The sequence below is a fragment of the Equus asinus genome, chromosome 2 (assembly GCF_041296235.1).
Source record: "Equus asinus isolate D_3611 breed Donkey chromosome 2, EquAss-T2T_v2, whole genome shotgun sequence".
NCBI classification, from domain to species: domain Eukaryota; kingdom Metazoa; phylum Chordata; class Mammalia; order Perissodactyla; family Equidae; genus Equus; species Equus asinus.
In genome coordinates, this window is record NC_091791.1 from 86355568 (window position 1) to 86373631 (window position 18064).

General features: G+C 39.2%; 1 protein-coding gene across 17 annotated transcripts in view; it reads left to right on the forward strand.

Annotated features, from left to right (window-relative positions):
- TTC13 (tetratricopeptide repeat domain 13) overlaps positions 1-18064 on the forward strand; it is a 79546-nt gene that overhangs the window by 15595 nt on the left and 45887 nt on the right. For 14 of the 17 annotated variants that reach the window (XR_011496444.1, XR_011496445.1, XR_011496447.1 and 11 more), the window contains exons 3-4: positions 9978-10053; positions 13280-13350. The exons of the other annotated variants lie outside the window; for them this stretch is intronic. Coding sequence is in view for 10 of the 14 variants with exons in the window: in XM_014865680.3 (XP_014721166.3) it covers positions 9978-10053; positions 13280-13350 (147 nt within the window). In the remaining 4 variants the exon portion in view is untranslated. The remainder of the gene's footprint in view (positions 1-9977; positions 10054-13279; positions 13351-18064) is intronic. 17 annotated transcript variants of the gene reach the window in all.

An 18064-nucleotide genomic window follows, 5' to 3' on the forward strand; every position in this document is an offset into this window, starting at 1 on the left:
TCAGTGAAAACATTTAAGTAGAAATTGGATAATCCCTGCGTTGGATAGGCAATCAGATTCTTAGCGTTATTAGGGACCTTCTTACTGATAGTAATTCAAGTATTTTCTACTAGGTGCATTTCCACTTTAAGATGGCACTAGCTAGTCACCTACAGGAGAAAGCTCATCAATCTTCTCCTTTCATTTTCCCTAGGTTGAAAATATGAGAGTTAGACTATTCATTTATTCATTCCTTCTCCAGATATTTATTTTGTACCTCTTATGTGTCAGGCCTCGTGCTAAGTAAGTACTGGGAATGTAGTGGTGAGCCAGAATCCCTCGGTCCCTGCACTCCTTACTCCTACAGTCACTAACCAAATAATTATACACATAAACATAGTAAACATATGCAAATCATATGAAGGGAAAGCAAAGGGTCAGCATTGTCTCCCTTAAGTTAGGGGGATCAGGCAAGACAGCTTTCAGGCATTGAAACCTGGGCAGGGACTTGAAAGATAGATTGGAGTTAATCTACTAGCAAGTGGGGTTGTGTGTTTCAACTTCCTGAGCACAGCTTCACAGCTCTGTCCACAGAAGATATCTACAGATGCAGTATTAAAAACAGGAAAGATTCTTTCTGATCAAGAAATTAATTTGTCTATACTATACTATTCCTGACCACTTCTGTTACAGATATTATTTCTAATAGAATAAAAACACTTTTAAATCAGATACGCTCTTGGAGCCAGCCCAGTGGCACAGCCGTTAAGTTGGCACGCTCCACTTCAGCAGCCTGGGGTTTGCAGGCTCGGATCCTTGGCATGGACCTAGCACTATTAGTCAAGCCACACTGTGGCAGTGTCCCATGTAAAATAGAGGAAGATGGGCACAGATGTTAGCTCAGCAACAATTTTCCTCAAGCAAAAAGAGGAAGATTGGCAACAGATGTTAGCTCAGGGCCAATCTTCCTGACAAAAATAAAAAATCAGATATGCTCTTCAGTATACTCTTGATGTTGCTTGGTAAATGATTTCTTCTTTTTCTGGGATATCGTTTCTGTTCTCTTCCCATATCTTTTTGCACAAAGGCTTGGCAAATGGTAGACTCTCATTAAATACTGGATGAAATAATAAGACTTTTTAAGTATTAAAAGCATTGTTTATAGACTCCTTTTCTTGGCTCTAAGCAATTTATTAAGCAGAAAAATCTTTGGCATCTGTGTGCTTCTCTGTAGCCATCTGAGAAAGAGGAAAGACTCGTGTCTGGTCACAACTGAACATACACACAGTGCTGGAATGCCTTCACATGTGGCTAAATCTGCTGCTGCTTGAAGTGATCTTACGAGGTTCCCAGGTGTGGAAGCTCCCAGCTATAGAGCAAAACAAGAAAGAGCTGATAGAGTTTCCTTCCAGTCATCAAGGTTTTACTGGAAGAAATAAAGTGTAAAACATTCCCATAGTATTAGAATTTTCAAATGTTTCATTTTGTCCGGAGCCCTGAGTGGAATGAAGTAAGAATTGTGAATCTCCTGGGATGGGATGCCTTCTGGCCTGTATCTTTTAACTTGTGTTTCAACCAGAGGTAGCTTATTCTTGACCTATTTTATAGGCAAACCAAATACCACGCTAAATCTGAACATCAGTCTGGATTTCGAAAGTAAAGAGAATATGGGTGGAAATACCTTGTTACTCTGTTATTTGTCAGTGAAGCTCAAGAGACCACAATTCGTCATGGCTAATGAATACCAGTCATTAGCTCAAGAGCATGTGTGTTAGTCAAAAGAGGATCCCGTGTGAAATCATTTGGCTGTCATATATGCCTGGAGGCATCTGTACTATGGATTTAAAAAAAGAAGAATTCAGATAATTGGATGTCACTGGTTTCTAATCCTACAGTTTTGCCCAAGGCGACAGATCTTTAGTCTCTTACTGCCTTAGCTTTTCCTGTCTAGGTATGTGTGTACAAGTTTTAATCATATCTTAGGTGAATCTGGTGTGAAGTTACCATTTTAAATGTGTATCCTGGAGGCTGAGCATATCACAACTTAGTGTTGACAGTCAAATCTTGCGGTGAAGTGGCAGCTGTTTGTGTTATCAGATGTGATCTGTCTCCAAAATGTGGGGAGCTACCATTTTGTACAGTAGAGAAATACTGCCTGTAAAATCATTCCAGTTACTAAGCTAACTTATTTACTTTATTTTTCCCTAGTTTCCACTTAGGTTTTAGCTTTCCTACCAAATGTGTGCGTGTGTGTTGGTGTGATTTCTTCACAGACAAATTTTCTGCAGTAAGTCAGATGGTTATGTTGGTCACCTGCTGTGCATCATCTAAGAGAATGTCTGGTTTCTTGGTCAGGTTTTTTTGGTCATTTTATGATGTCATCTCTGTACAATTTGTAGCTCTTATTTATAAAATATTTTTTATTTAAAAAGCAGTATTTTGTTACCAAGCCACATTGGAGGACTGATCACTAAAATGTGGTCTTTGCAGCATAATCAAGGTCATTAAATCGTCTGTGAAAATGTGTAGGAAGCTTTGAAGCAGCCAGCAAGATTAATCCCTATGGAAGTAAAAATTTATATCTTCTTGTGGCCGGCCTGGTGGCGTAGTGGTTAAGTTTTCGCCCTCCGCTTTAGCGGCCGGGGGTTTGCCTGTTTGGAACCTGGGTGTGGACCTACAAACCACTCATCAAGCCATGACAGCATCTCACATAGAAGAACTAGAAGGACTTAGAACTAGAATATACAGCTATGTACTGGGGCTTTGGGGAGGGGAGAAAAAACAGCAGAAGATTGGGAACACTTGTTAGCTCAGGGCCAAGCTTCCTCACACACACACAAAATTTTACATCTTCTTGGAAACGGAATTACTAATAATAAGTTACACCACAAACTGTGTCCTTGAATACATAATTGATATGACTTAAAGCGAATGTTTTCTTGCTTCCATATAAATCAAGTGTAGCTTTAATTTTTTTTTATTAAGATTATGATAGATTACAACCTTGTGAGATTTCAGTTGTACATTATTGTTAGTCATGTTGTGGGTACACCACTTCACCCCTTGTGCCCTCCCTCCACCCCCCCTTTTCCCTGGTAACCACTGATCAGTTCTCCTTGTCTGTATGTTAACTTCCACCTATGAGTGGAGTTGTATAGATTCGTCTTTCTCTGTCTGGCTTATTTCACTTAACATACTACGCTCAAGGTCCATCCATGTTGATGCGAATGGAAGAATTTTGTCCTTTTTTATGGCTGAGTAGTATTCCATTGTGTATATATACACCATATCTTCTTTATCCAATCATCAGTTTCTGGGCATTTAGGTTGGTTCCATGTCTTGGCTATTGTAAATAATGCTGCGATGAACATAGGGGTGCAAGGGACTCTTTGGATTGCTGATTTCAGGTTCTGAGGATACCCAGTAGTGGGATGGCTGGGTCATAAGGTATTTCTATTTTTAACTTTTTGAGAAATCTCCATACTGTTTTCCATAGTGGCTGCACTAGTTTGCATTCCCACCAACAGTGTATGAGGGTTCCTTTTTCTCCACAACCTCTCCAACATTTGTCGCTCTTGGTTTTGGATATTTTTGCCAATCTAACGGGTGTAAGGTGATATCTTAGTGTAGTTTTGATTTGCATTTCCCTGATGATTGGCGATGATGAACATCTTTTCATGTGTCTATTGGCCATACTTATATCTTCTTTGGAGAAATGTCTGTTCATGTCCTCTGCCCATTTTTTGATCGGGTTGTTTGTTTTTTTGTTGTTAAGCTATGTGAGTTCTTTGTATGTTATGGAGATTAGCCCTTTGTCAGATAAGTGGCTTGTAAATATTTTTTCCCAATTAGTGGGCTGTTTTTTTGTTTCAATCCTATTTTCCCTTGCCTTGAAGAAACTCTTTAGTCTGATGAAGTCCCATTTGTTTATTCTTTCTATTGTTTCCCTCAACTGAGGAGTTATAGTGTCCGAAAAGATTCTTTTGAAACTGATGTCAAAGAGTGTACTGCCTATATTCTCTTCTAGAAGACTTATTGTTTCAGGCCTAATCTTTAGGTCTTTGATCCATTTTGAGTTTATTTTGGTGTGTGGTGAAAAAGAATGGTCAATTTTCAATCTTTTGCACGTGGCTGTCCAGTTTTCCCAGCACCATTTCTTAAAGAGACTTTCTTTTCTCCAATGTAGGCCCTCTGCTCCTTTGTCGAAGATTAGCTGTCCATAGATGTGTGGTTTTATCTCTGGGCTTTCAATTCTGTTCCATTGATCTGTGCACCTGTTTTTGTACCAGTACCATGCTGTTTTGATCACTGTAGCTTTGTAGTATGTTTTGAAATCCGGGATTGTGATGCCTCCGGCTTGTTTTTCTTACTCAGGATTGCTTTAGCAATTCGCGGTCTTTTGTTGCCCCATATGAATTTTAGGATTCTTTGTTCAATTTCTGTAAAGAATGTCCTTGGGATTCTGATTGGGATAGCGTTGAATCTGTAGATTGCTTTAGGTAGTATGGACATTTTAACTATGTTTATTCTTCCAATCCATGTGCATGGAATGTCTTTCCATCTCTTTATGTCGTCGTCAATTTCTTTCAAGAAAGTCTTGTAGTTTTCATTGTATAAATCTTTCACTTCCTTGGTTAAATTTATCCCAAGGTATTTTATTCTTTTCGTTGCGATTGTGAATGGGATTGAGTTCTTGAGTTCTTTTTCTGTTAGTTCATTGTTAGTGTATAGAAAGGCTACTGATTTATGTATGTTGATTTTATACCCTGCAACTTTGCTGTAGTTGTTGATTGTTTCTAATAGTTTTTCTATGGATTCTTTGGGGTTTTCTATATATAAGATCATGTCGTCTGCAAACAGCGAGAGTTTTACTTCTTCATTACCTATTTGGATTCCTTTTATTTCTTTTTCTTGCCGAATTGTCTGGCCAACACCTCCAGTACTATGTTGAATAGGAGTGGCGAAAGTGGGCACCCTTGTCTTGTTCCTTTCAGTTTTTGTCCATTGAGTATGATGTTGGCTGTGGGTTTGTCATATATGGCCTTTATTATGTTGAGATACTTTCCTTCTATACCCATTTTATTGAGGGTTTTTATCATAAATGGATGTTGGATCTTGTCGAATGCTTTCTCTGCATCTATTGAGATGATCATGTGGTTTTTGTTTCTCATTTTGTTAATGTAGTGTATCACGTTGATTGACTTGTGGATGTTGAACCATCCCTATGTCCCTGGTATAAATCCCACTTGATCATGGTGTATAATCTTTTTGATGTATTGCTGTATTCGGTTTGCCAGAATTTTGTTGAGGATTTTTGCATCTATGTTCATCAGTGATATCAGCCTGTAGTTCTCCTTCTTTGTGTTGTCCTTGTCAGGTTTGGGGATCAGAGTGATGTTGGCTTCATAGAATGTGTTAGGGAGTACTCCATCTTCCTCAATTTTCTGGAATAGTTTGAGAAGGATAGGTATTAAATCTTCTTTGAATGTTTGGTAGAATTCTCCAGAGAAGCCATCTGGTCCTGGACTCTTATTTTTGGGGAGGTTTTTGATTACTGTTTCTATTTCTTTACTTGTGATTGGCCTATTCAGATTCTCAATTTCTTCCTGATTCAGTTTGGGGAGGTTGTAGGAGCCTAGGAATTTGTCCATTTCTTCTAGGTTGTTCAATTTGTTGGCATATAGTTTTTCATAGTATTCTCTTATGATCCCTTGTATTTCATTGGTATCTGTTGTGATTTCTCTCTCTCATTCCTAATTTTATTTATTTGAGATTTCTCTGTTCTTTTCTTTGTGAGTCTGGCTAAGGGTTTGTCAATTTTGTTAATTTTTTCAAAGAACCAACTCTTTGTTTCATTGATCCTTTCTACTGTCTTTTTTGTTTCAATATCGTTTATTTCTGCTCTTATTTTTATTATTTCCCTCCTTCTACTGACTCTGGGCTTTGTTTGTTCTTCTTTTTCTAATTCTGTTAGGTGTTGTTTGAGGTTGCTTATGTGAGCTTTTTCTTGTTTAGGGAGGTGAGCCTGTATTGCAATGAATTTCCCTCTTAGGACTGCTTTTGCTGCATCCCAAATGATTTGGTGTGTCATGTTCTCATTTTCATTTGTCTCCAGAGAATATTTGATTTCTTCTTTAATTTCTTCAATAATCCATTGTTTGTTCAGAAACGTGTTGTTTAGTCTTCACATTTTTGCACCTTTCTCTGCTTTATTCTTGTAGTTGATTTCTAGTTTCATAGCATTATGATCAGAAAAGATGCTTGATATTATTTCAACTCTCTTGTATTTATTGATGCTTGCTTTGTTTCCCAAAATATGGTCTATCTTTGAGAATGTTCCGTGCGCACTTGAGAAGAATGTGTAACCTGCTGTTTTTGGATGAAGTGTTCTATATATATCTATTAAGTCCATCTGGTCTAATTTTTCATTTAATTCTATAATTTCCTTGTTGATTTTCTGTCTGGATGTTCTGTCCATTGGTGTCAATGGTGTGTTGAGGTCCCCTACTATTATTGTATTGTTGTTGATGTCTTCTTTTAGTTCTATTAAGAGTTGCTTTACAAATTTTGGTGCTCCTGTGTTGGGTGCGTGTATATTTATAAGTGTTATGTCTTCTTGATGGAGAGTCCCTTTTATCATTATATACTGTCCCTCTTTGTCTTTCTTTATCTGTTTTGCTTTGAAGTCTACTTTGTCTGATATTAGTATAGCGACACCTGCTTTCTTTTGTTCATTATTAGCTTGGAGTATTGTCCTCCATCCCTTCACTCTGAGTCTGTGTTTGTCTTTGGGGCTGAGGTGTGTTCCCTGGAGGCAGCATATTGTTGGGTCTTGTTCTTTGATCCATCCTGCCACTCTGTGTCTTTTGATTGGGGAGGTCAATCCATTTACATTTAGAGTGATTATTGAAATGTGGGGGCCTACCGCTGCCATTTTATGTCTTGTTTTCCGATTTTCTTCAATTTCCTTTGTTTCTCGTCCCATGGTTTAATCTGTTCTGATGGAGATCTGCTACTCTCTGTTGTTGTCCTTCTACTTATCTCCTTTGCTCTTGGTTTTGTAGCCCCTTTCCTTTTTTTGATTTTTCAGGAATGAGGGTTTTCCTGAGCATTTCCTGAAGAGGAGGTTTTGTGGCAATGAACTCCCTTAATTTTTGTTTATCTGGGAAAGTTTTAGTTCTCCATCGTATTTGAAGGATATTTTCGCTGGGTAGAGAATTCTCGGCTGTAGGTTTTTGTCCTTCAGATTTTTGAATATATCATTCCACTCTCTTCTAGCCTGTAAAGTTTCTGCTGAGAAATCTGCTGATAGCCTGATGGGGGTTCCTCTGTAGGTTAATTTCTTCTGCCTGGCTGCCCTTAGTATTTTCTCCTTGTTGTTGGCTTTTGCTAGCTTCACTACTATATGCCGTGGGGTTGGTCTTCTTGCATTGATAAAGTTTGGAGATCTATTGGCTTCTGTCACATGAAGTTCCATCTCTCTCACCAGGTTTGGGAAGTTCTCAGCCATTATTTCTTTGAACAGGCTTTCTGCCCCCTTCTTTCTCTCTTCTCCCTCTGGTATACCTATAATCCTTACCTTGCATCTCCTAATTGTGTCTGATAATTCTCGGAGACTTTCTTCATTTCTTTTCAGTCTTACTTCTCTCTCCTCCTCTGCCTGCAGCATTTCTATATTCCTATCTTCCAAATTGCTAATTCTTTCCTCCATATTATCGGCCCTACTGTTCAGTGCGTTTAGATTTTTCTTAATCTCCTCTATTGTTTTCTTCATTTCCAGTATTTCTGTTTGGTTCTTCTTTATAGTATCAAACTCTTTTGTGACAAAGCTCCCGAACTCGTTGAGTTGTCTATCTGAATTCTCTTTTAACTCATTGAATTTTTTAATGATGGCTGTTTTGAAGTCATCGTCATTTAGGTTATATATTTCATTTTCTTTGGGATTGTTTTCTGTGTATTTGTTATTTTCCTTCTGTTCTGGAGATTTAATATATTTTTTCATATTGCTTGATGGTGTAGATTTGTGCCTCCACATAGAGATAGAGTTTAGTTACTGCTTCCACTTGTTTCTACTGGTGTGGTGGGGGAGAAGCTGTTTATACTGCACCAACCAGGAACCCTATCAGCTGTTGCTAACTGGGCCTGGGCCCCTCCTCGTAGTCACAGTGGTCCTGTGGGTTCCCTCTTCAGCTGTGGGGGCCACAGGGGGGCTTCAGGCTGCTGGTGCCTACTGTTGCAGACCACCTAGACGTGCTCCCTCCTTAGGGTCTGCAGCGGTGTTATGGGCTTTTCCAGCAGCCAGGGGCAGGATCACTTATATTTCCAGCTCCGTCACTGTCGGTGCCCACAAAATCTCACTTGTCCACTATGGGTTACAGCAGAGCTATGGGCATCTTCTGCAGTCTGTGGTTAGCTCACCTAGCTATGCTACTTTTGTCCCAGGGTCTTCCAGCCTTGTGGTTGCCGGACGGGTGCTCTCTACTCGTGCTGTGCAGAGGCTTTCGCTGAGGCTGCTGTGAGACTGTAGGGTTTCCCCCTGGGCTACGGAGCCTTGTCGCTGGAACTCCACCCAGCCCCAGTCCTCTCCCCCAGGATCTCGGGGAGCCCCTTGCCCTGTCTGGGGGATAGCCGGAGACCTTGAGTTCAGTGGCAGCTGGCCGGCTGCTGCCCTGCCTGGTATTCTCCTCTCCTGGACCCTCCCGGCGTTGTGGATGCTGGGAGGGGCCTCTCTGCTAATGGCAGGTAGAGCCTCTGCCTGCTCCTGGGGCGGAACTCTGGAGTATCCCCCCCCAGGCCGTGGAGCCGGCCACTGGAGCTCCACCCAGCCCCAGTCCTCTCCCAGGAGATCTCGGTTAGCCCTGAGCCCCAAGCCGCGATAGCCACAGTCAGTGGGGCCGGCGGTGGCAGCTGGCGGGCCACCGCCCCGTTTGGGATTCTCTACGGGTGCCTCCTGGCATTGTGGATGCTGGGCAGGGCCTCTCCGCTAATGGCAGGCAGAGACTTTCCCTGCTGCCCGGGCGGAACTCCGGAGCTTCCCCCCCAGGCCACGGAGCTGGCTGCTGGAACTCCACCCAGCCTCAGTCCTCTCCCGGGAGATCTCCGGTAGTCCCAAGCCCCACCTGGCAGTCAGTGGGGCCGGCGGGTGGCAGTTGGTGGGCCGCTGCCCCATTTGGGATTCTCTACGGGAGCCTCCCGGCTTTGTGGATGCTGGGCGGGGCCTCTCCGCTAATGGCAGGTAGAGACTCTGCCTGCTGCCCGGGCGGAACTCTGGAGTTTCCCCCCCCACCTCCTGGGCCGCAGAGCCGGCCGCTGGAGCTCCACCCAGCCCCAGTCCTGTCCCGGGAGATCTCCGGTAGTCCCGAGCCCGGCCCGGCAGTCAGTGGGGCCGGCAGCCGCAGTTGGTGGGCCGCCGCGCCATTTGGGATTCTCTCCGGGAGCCTCCTGGCGTTGTGGATGCTAGGCGGGGCCTCCCCGCTAATGGCGGGTAGAGGTTTTCCCCGCCGACTCAGGTGTGTAACTCTGGAGCTTCCCTCTGGGCTTAGGTGTAATTGCGGGGGGCTTAGGTAGGGCTCTGGTCACCTGTTTCCACCGTCGCTCCTCTGGTGTGCCCTCCCTCCTGCCCTGGGTGTGTGTTGATGTTCTGGGGGCGTCTGCTGGAAGAAAGCTGCTTGCAGGTACTAGGCTGTTTGGGGTCGGGGTCGGAGAGTTTTCACCTATCTCCATCTCCTCCCGGAGGGAAGTCTGTCCGCCTTCCGATGTATAGCAGCGTGGGTCTCTCAGGCGTCCTGAGATGCTATATGGATATCCTTTGTTAAGCGATGAATGTCCAGTTAGTTGTAGATTCGAAGGGGGAGAGACAAGGAAGACTACTCATGCCGCCATCTTGGATCTTCCTCTGGACACACCGTAGCTTTAATTTTTTAAAATACGGATTTCATTATAAGTTTTCTCTTCATTTGTGACAAGCTAAAATGTATGTTTGTTTGTTTTTATTTCAGAGCCAGGCCAAGACTATTGCAGAACAAAAGAGATTCCCGTTTGCTACTGATAATGACAGCACGAATGAAGAGTTAGGTGAGACTTGAATCAGGGGATGTTCCTGTGGCATTTGCCTAGAATTTATGATTAGATGCAGAGTAGGTAGGCAAGATGGTGAGGGAGAAAGAACACAGAGATGGCTCTGCCAACACGAGTGCTTGATCTTAGACAGGGCATTCAACCCTTGCAAGAGTCCCTATGTTATAGGCTGTAAAATGAAAGATTTGGATGGAATGATCAGTAAGCACTGTTTTGCCTCTATGTTTCTATGGAAATTAATAGTTATGGTAATGAGTTCTTATAAGCTGTTATTCATTAAAAGTTAGTTGTGTGCTGTCATCAACTATGAACACTATAGAAGTGAAAGCAGAAGAGATCACACCTACTTTACTCTTCTGTATATAAAATAGCTAGGCTTAAGTTAATTTTACTCATGAGGCCAGTCAGTGATTGTTGGGTCTGTAGAAAAGTTGAGTTCATTCAAATCTGCAAATGGGTCATGCAGTTTGGTCTGTTCATGCCATGGTTTTCCCAGTGTCTGATATGCTGTGTGTGTGTCTTCCTCATTAACCTGATCAGCTCCCACTTGAGGGAGTAAACGAAACTGAATACAGGACTGAAGAGTGCAGCTGGACATGTTTCACATAAGCGTGTGTTCCCATGTGGGGCCTGGTGACCCGCAGCATCTGCAGAAAATTGTTTCTAATTTATGCACAATCATTTTATCCTTTCCACGGCCATAAACATTTTATATTAAGACTGAGCATTTCTTGTATTGGCTCCTTTCCTCTGTTAGTGCAGATAGTTGAGAAGTGACTATTTTGAAAGTATTAATCACTTTTTTGGTAATATTCTTTGAGTAGGCTTTGAGAATTAATTACCCTTTAAGACATCAGATTTGATCTTTTCTGAAATCCTTGGATTCTGTTCAGCCTCGTATTCATTTATGAAGTAATGGATTAGGGGCCTGATATGTACCACATCTGTTCTATGCTCTAAGTTAATCCTAGTGGACCCTGGGGTACCATAGGCCCTGAACTGGCTTAGGATCTTTGTACCACAGTATTTTTTTCTGGGAAGAATGACTTCTGTCAACATACACGTTGCTGGGAGATGTGGAATTGCTGGTTAGTAACAATGTGTGAGATTTCCTGCTACCCTAGTTTTTTCTTTATGCCTTTGGACTCCCACAACAAAATTTAGATCCTAGTGATTATTTATATTTGTGCAGAGTTTGGATTTTTTTTTATGGATACTTTTGGATTTTTCCCAAAAAGTGTTAATTTTTTGGTGGAAAGATTTGAGAGCTGCATTCGATTGTATTTGAATGGATTTCAACAGCCTTGCCATGGACAACAATTTAAACATATTCCTAAGTGCAAAATTTATTCCCTAAAACTGTATTTGTTTTTATGGGTCACTTATTCATTTGTTCATTCAAGAGATATTTACTGATTATGGAAAGATAGATAGGGAATTCTAAAAGCTTAGATCTGAAAGGAGTCTAAGAAAGTTTTCTACAGGCATGTTAAGCAAGACCCAGAGAGTAATGTGACTGAGGTCCCCATGATGACATGACTGGTGAATGGTGGAGCCAGAATCCAAGCCCAGATGTTGGCTTTCCAATATATCATCATCTGCCTGATTCAAAAAAGTACAGGTTTATGTTTCAGTCCATGTTCATCTAATCCTCAAAGAATTCAAGCCATTTTGCAGTCCAGCCCAGTGCACAGCAGTTTCAGCGCAGCCTTGATTTATTTCAGTGCAGTATGTTGGTTAGGACGGTGGGTCCCAAGCCAGGCAGCCTGGTTCCTTTGTCTCACTCACTGTGTGTTGTATTTGGACAGTTTGTTTAACTGCTGTATGCTTCATTTCTTTGTCTGCAGATGGGGATCGTAATTGTACCTACCTCACTGCAATTAAGGAGTAAATGAGTTAATGCCTGTAAATGTTTAGGACTCTGCCTGGCATGTATTAAGAGTGTTATATGTGTAACTATTATTATTGTTGTTGTTGTTTTCATTACTAATACTGCTGGCCCCCACCAGCGATGTCTTTGGTTATCTCATTATCTGAATAGTATCCATTCTTCTTATTCTAAATACAAATTTGACCTTTATTTATCTTTTCAAAAAAATGAGGATAGAAACAGTCCTCTTTTTATTTTGAGGAAAGCCCCCAAAAGCTCTTATGTTGTTATGATGCTCAATGTTATTGAACTTTACTTTTCTCAGGTCATTTATAAAGATATTCTAAATCTCTTTTTGCATTTAATGTTTCTACTGCGTTTAATGTTTTTCCTACTTTTGTCAGGAAATTTAAGCTCTTAATGATAGTTAAAGTTTTTGTTGCCCATCTCCTTGAACACCTATTAGATCCAAGAATTCGAGGGTTATAATAAAGCTTTTCTGCAAAGAAATGTGATCAAAATAGTATTATGTTGAGTGAGGAATGCAGTACAATTTTTCCAGGGACATTTGGGGATTTAGGGAGTTAGGGCAAATATTATAGATGGAAATGTAATCTAAAATACTAAAATTTAATGTTTTTTGGACAGTTGAAAAAGTTGAGTTAAAATATTGCCAGTTTTTAAGAGATTGTCGTGCCTCTGATTTCAAAATACCACTTACCTAAACAGCTCGATCCAAAACTATTTATTCATCTTTAGTGTATAGTTTAAGTAGTGGTTTGACTATATTTTGAGTAGAAGAGGTAGGAAAAAGACTGCCATCGCATTGCAATGGTGTGAATTATCTACAGTTAGCATTATATTAATATATATTAATTTGAGACTCTGTTTTTGTTTTTACTGAATAATTGGCAGTAAATTCAGCACCCTCAGGAATCCAGCTTTTTTATACTACTTGGGTATTTCTCATAACTTTGACAGTAAAATCACATTGCCAAGTTATGTGGCTATTATACAGGCTTATTACTAGTTCTTTTGATATATAGATAAGAAACATCATAAAAGTTATCTGGTTTTTGAAAGTGAGTGATTGGCTTAGAAAAAGATAATTACTTCTTGTAGACAGATATTTTATAGACGGCATTAATAATTTAAATCTAGATAGACCTAGAAGACTGATTAGTAGTGCTGAATGGTAGAAGAATTCAATTACAGCTTATTAACCTCTAGGTTTTCTTTAACTGCTTCTAGTCCTTGGAGCTGCCTTTTAAGACTCAGTAAAGCATTTAGCTATTGATTCCAGTCTGAGATCCTTTATTCTTTCCTTTAATATTTTTGTCTTTTGTTTCATAGCTATTGCTTATGTGTTGATTGGCAGTGGTCTCTATGATGAAGCAATAAGACATTTTTCAACAATGCTTCAGGTAATTTTTCTTCTTAATTATATAATTTCAAGTTTATAGTCATGACCAAAATATGGACTTATGCATAGCTAAAGTGCCGCAGTAAAACATGGATTTTAAGATTATACAGGAAAGTAAAGGAAATCAGCCTTCACTGAGCACTTTCTTGGTGCAGGCCTCATAACATGCTCTCATTTAATCTTTGCAGTATTGCTTTATTTTAAACTGGGAAGATGGGAGCTACAGAGGTCAAGCAGTTTGCTTGATAGTCTCCCCACCATCAGGTGGCAGAGATGGGACTGTAATGGAAGTTTAAAAAAGACGAACATTAGCTTCAGTTCACTTTCCTCTCTACCATGATATCTCCCATGAGATGTGGACACTGGAAATTCTTGGAATTCCAGATGTTGACTTTCTATACAGGAGCTGATCTGCATGGTCAACTGAAGTTCCACTCATGGATTTGTTTCTCACCTTAAAGTATAATTGTGAGACTCTTCAGTGAAAGTATGGGGACTTTATTGATTGATGGCTGTGTTAAAATCTTGTTTAAAATGCTTAGATATACATGTCTAAGAGTTTCAAAGGAGACCCGTAGCACAGCCTAGCATTGTTGGCCTTATATCTCGTATCGTTATTTAACTGTATTCTTGTAGATGCCTGACCATTATCAACTATTGATGCATCTGTCCAGTAGAATACAGTGAAGAAAACATGGGCTTTAGGGTCAGAGATACCCAAGTTCTAATCCACTCTGCTGCGTACAATAACCTCCTGGATTATGGGATAACGACAACTGTCTCCAAAAATATTCTTCTTAGGTTTAAATGAAATATCCTATAAAGTACTTGGTGCCCAGTGCCTGGCACTTAGGAAGCACTCAGTAAATTTTAGCTACTCAGAGCCCCATTCTGGCATATTCACCTGTGCTAATCCAGTAAGAGCCAACACAGAGTTTACAGTCCAGCAGGTAGACTTAATTTTAAAATATTAATTTTGAAATTTTTGCTTTGCCTCTGTTTTCTCTTGTTAAACATAGGGTTAATTATGTTGATAATTCTATCTGCATTCTTAAAAAAAAATCAGTGAGCTATTTTTAGTTATTAAAACCATTAGATCCAAGCAGCTGTAAGTTTGAGTGGTCATATGGAATAGGATTCTTCAGTGGAGTTTAAAGTATGAAAGGTAGATTATAAATAGTTTTAAAAAATTGCCTTTCTGTTTAGCATTGCGATATTTAAAAAGCTAAGCAGCCACTGTGACACAGTTAACACTTGACCCTGGTTTGGAAGGGAGGTTTTGATGCATTTATAGGAGCAAATCTCAGTTGATTTATGGTAACCAATAGCAGAAAACAATACGAGCTTGCACATGTGTTATCAACGCATTCAACTTTCTGAAAAATATTATTACCATTGTAGTTGAAGGCAATATAACAGTATTAAAAAAAAACTTTAAATAACAAAAAAGTTTCCTAATTCTGCCACTACCATTATTTAAGTTTTTTGTTTATGACCTTTTCAAGTATGCATTTGTGTTTTATAATCTGAATATATGTATTATTTTATATTACTTTTTTACTTAATTTTTTACTATAAATGCCTTTCAATATTTCTCTACAATCTTATGATTTTAATGGCTCTATAATATCCCTTGTGTTGTCCGTTTATTGTTGTAAAACATATTTCTCTTGCAATTGCTTTCAGAAAGTAGATAAGAATTTCACTTTGTGCCAAGAAAAGATATTTGTATGTTGAATTTGATGAGATTTAATGTTAATATATCAAAATATATTGAAATCTGCAATATAATAGATTGCTGTCAGCTAGGAAGTTTTTCTTTGAGAATGTGTGAGTTATAAGGTTGGATGCTTTTCTGTTGGTTCAAGCTACTGAGGGTGGGGCAGGAATGGAGGAAGGGGAGCAGCAGAAAGTTCGAACGCTGCTGGCCCACAGAAGAAAAGAATCAGGTGATCATTTATAACACGTTTGTATAGGAACTAGAGTGCCTTCGGCTTTCCTGCAGGTGCTTTTCTTGGAAATTTCCCTCTTCTTACCCTTTGTTTTGGTGCTTCCCAGCCTTTCCTCCATCATGACACACATGGAAAGTCATATTTGCATGGCACACTGTAATCAACAGGAGCAAATTTAGAGGCATCCAGCTAGAGCTTGGTGAAAATGTGTCGCGTTTTCTTTATGTGCTATGCCAATGGTAAATACAATGATTTGATATTAAATGCTAAAATTCTCTTCAAAAATTTTAGTGAGAAACTTGATCCTGCTTTTCTGGACAAAACTTTTCCGTATTAGGCTGTATGTTTGAAATTGATGCAGACAATCCCTATTTAAGAGCTTTTCATTAATTTCTTCAAATTCTTGATAGCCAGTCTCATCAAGAAATGGTACAAGTAGGTGGTAGCAAAGAATAGTTTATTACTTGTTCCCCACTTGACCAAAACTCTTTTTCTCACTGTGAGTCAGAATTTGCATAAATCAGTCTCTAAATTGTATTTTAAAAGTATGATTGTTCTTTAAGTCTAACTGCGCTTCCTATTCTTTTACTGGCAAACGCAGAGGTAATTCGTCTTGCAGTAATGAACTTGATTTTTATCCCGACAGTCCTTTCTTGTCTCCAGTATTTCAGAGTAGCGGTGAGGCGCGTCTTCACCACCGTAGCACGGATGCCACTCAACTGCCTTTCACTCTTCAAGTGAGGGCTGAACTAAATATCACTGGAGAGTTGTTTTTTCAGTACGTGCTAATAGACGTTCACCTCTTCCTTGCAGGACCTTGCACATATGCAAAAACTCTGTCTTTTTAAGCCAGTAAATCCCCTTTAACAAATCTGCAATGATAACTGTTCACATACAAACTTCTCAGGTTTTTTGAGTTCACTAACTCTTGACAGAACTTTTCTCTTAGACAGCCATGAACTCCAGTATGAAGCGACAGAGCGTGGAATCTGATTCCATTCGTAGAAAGCTGAGAACAAGTGGGACCATGGGGGCTTGGATTTTATTAGATTCCCCATTTTTATGGGATCATTTAATGAGAAATTTGTATCTGTGCACGATGGCTATTTAAATTCCAGAATGACCTTTTGATGTAAAGCTTTTATACCTTCCTGTTGTCTAAGCCGTGCTATCTAGGAACAAACTTGAGATATTTCCATAATCTTTGTTGTTTCAAAGTGTTCATTTGAATATTTATACAAATATGGTTTATTTGGTACATCTATAAAGGAAAACAGTGTTCCTCGAGCATCAGGGTTTCGAACTGAGCATAATATCAAGGCTTAATAGAGCTCTCAGTCTTCACTGAAAACTCTTGGTTTTAAAAGCTTATGCATTAGTGTTGTCTCTACATCAGTGCCCTTATGTTACTTCCATATGTGTCTGTGCATCGATGATAGAATTCTTGAAAAGTGGAGCCATTTCCTGATTTCTTTGTGCTTCTTTGTTTCCCATGCAGGGCTGGGTAACGTAACTGCTGTAACAATTTTATGAGGCAATAGGCCTTTGCTAATAACTGTGTGACCTTGAGCTCATCTAATTCTGATCTGATTCTGGTGGAACTGAATTCATAAAAGAATTTGTTTCTTATTTTATATTAGCAGACGAAATTTAACACAGTCCTCTGCATATGATCTTCGTAAATATCCTTTATGTAAATGTGTGTGTCTGCCACTTAGGCAAAACTTCATCCTCGTTACATTGCTGTGTAGTGCCTTTTTTGACTTATTGGTTTGTCTTTGATCTAGTGACTTTTGAGTTTTAATGAAAAAGCCAGCCTTGTGGTGGAAAAATAAATATTTGTAAAATTTAAAGTCACCATATAAATAATATAGTGAGGATAATAAATTAGAACTTTATGGATTTAAAAAAATTGAGTTTTTTGAAAATTGATACATCTAAGTGGACATAACTCCAGTAAGGTAACTATCTTATTATTCCATGATTTTGCATTTGCAAAAAGCAAGTAATGCTGGAAGATTGAAATAGTAGTTTTCATTTAATTCATTGAAAATTCTGAAAACTTTTTAAAATATACATATTATTTTGAAAATACTTTGAAAAATTGATATTCTGAACCCAATTTGTTTTTAGAAGTAAACATTAGTTTTTATTTGAAAAAATAGTTCGTTATGACATTTCATAAAGAAAGTTTTGACCTACTGCTAACCTCCAAAGCCAATGATAGATAAAATAATTAAAAAATCAATCAAAAAAGTAATAAAATCTATTATTTAAATATAGCAATCCCTAATACTAGACTATAACTATAGTAACCACAATACAGTCATGCGCCACATAACATTTCCGTCAACAATGGACCGCACACACGACGGTAGTCCCATAAGATCAGTACCATATGGCGTAGGTGTGCAGTAGGCTGTACCATCTAGGTTTGTGTAAGTGCACTCTGTGATGTTCACACAACACAATCACCTAATGATGCATTTGTCAGGGAGGATTCCGTCATTAAGTGATGCATGACTGTAATTATATATCCTTCTGTGCTGTTGGAAAAAAATTATTTAAAAAAGTGTAAATTGAATAGAGAAAACCTAAATATTGTGTGCATCTCTATTTAGGTTTTCTCCATTCAATTTACTCTTTCTTTTTAAAATTTTTTTTCCAACAGTGTGGAAGGATGTATAATTATTGGTGGTTATCATACTTACAGTCTAGTATTAAGGGTTCCTAAATTGAATAATAGAATTTATTCCTTCTTTG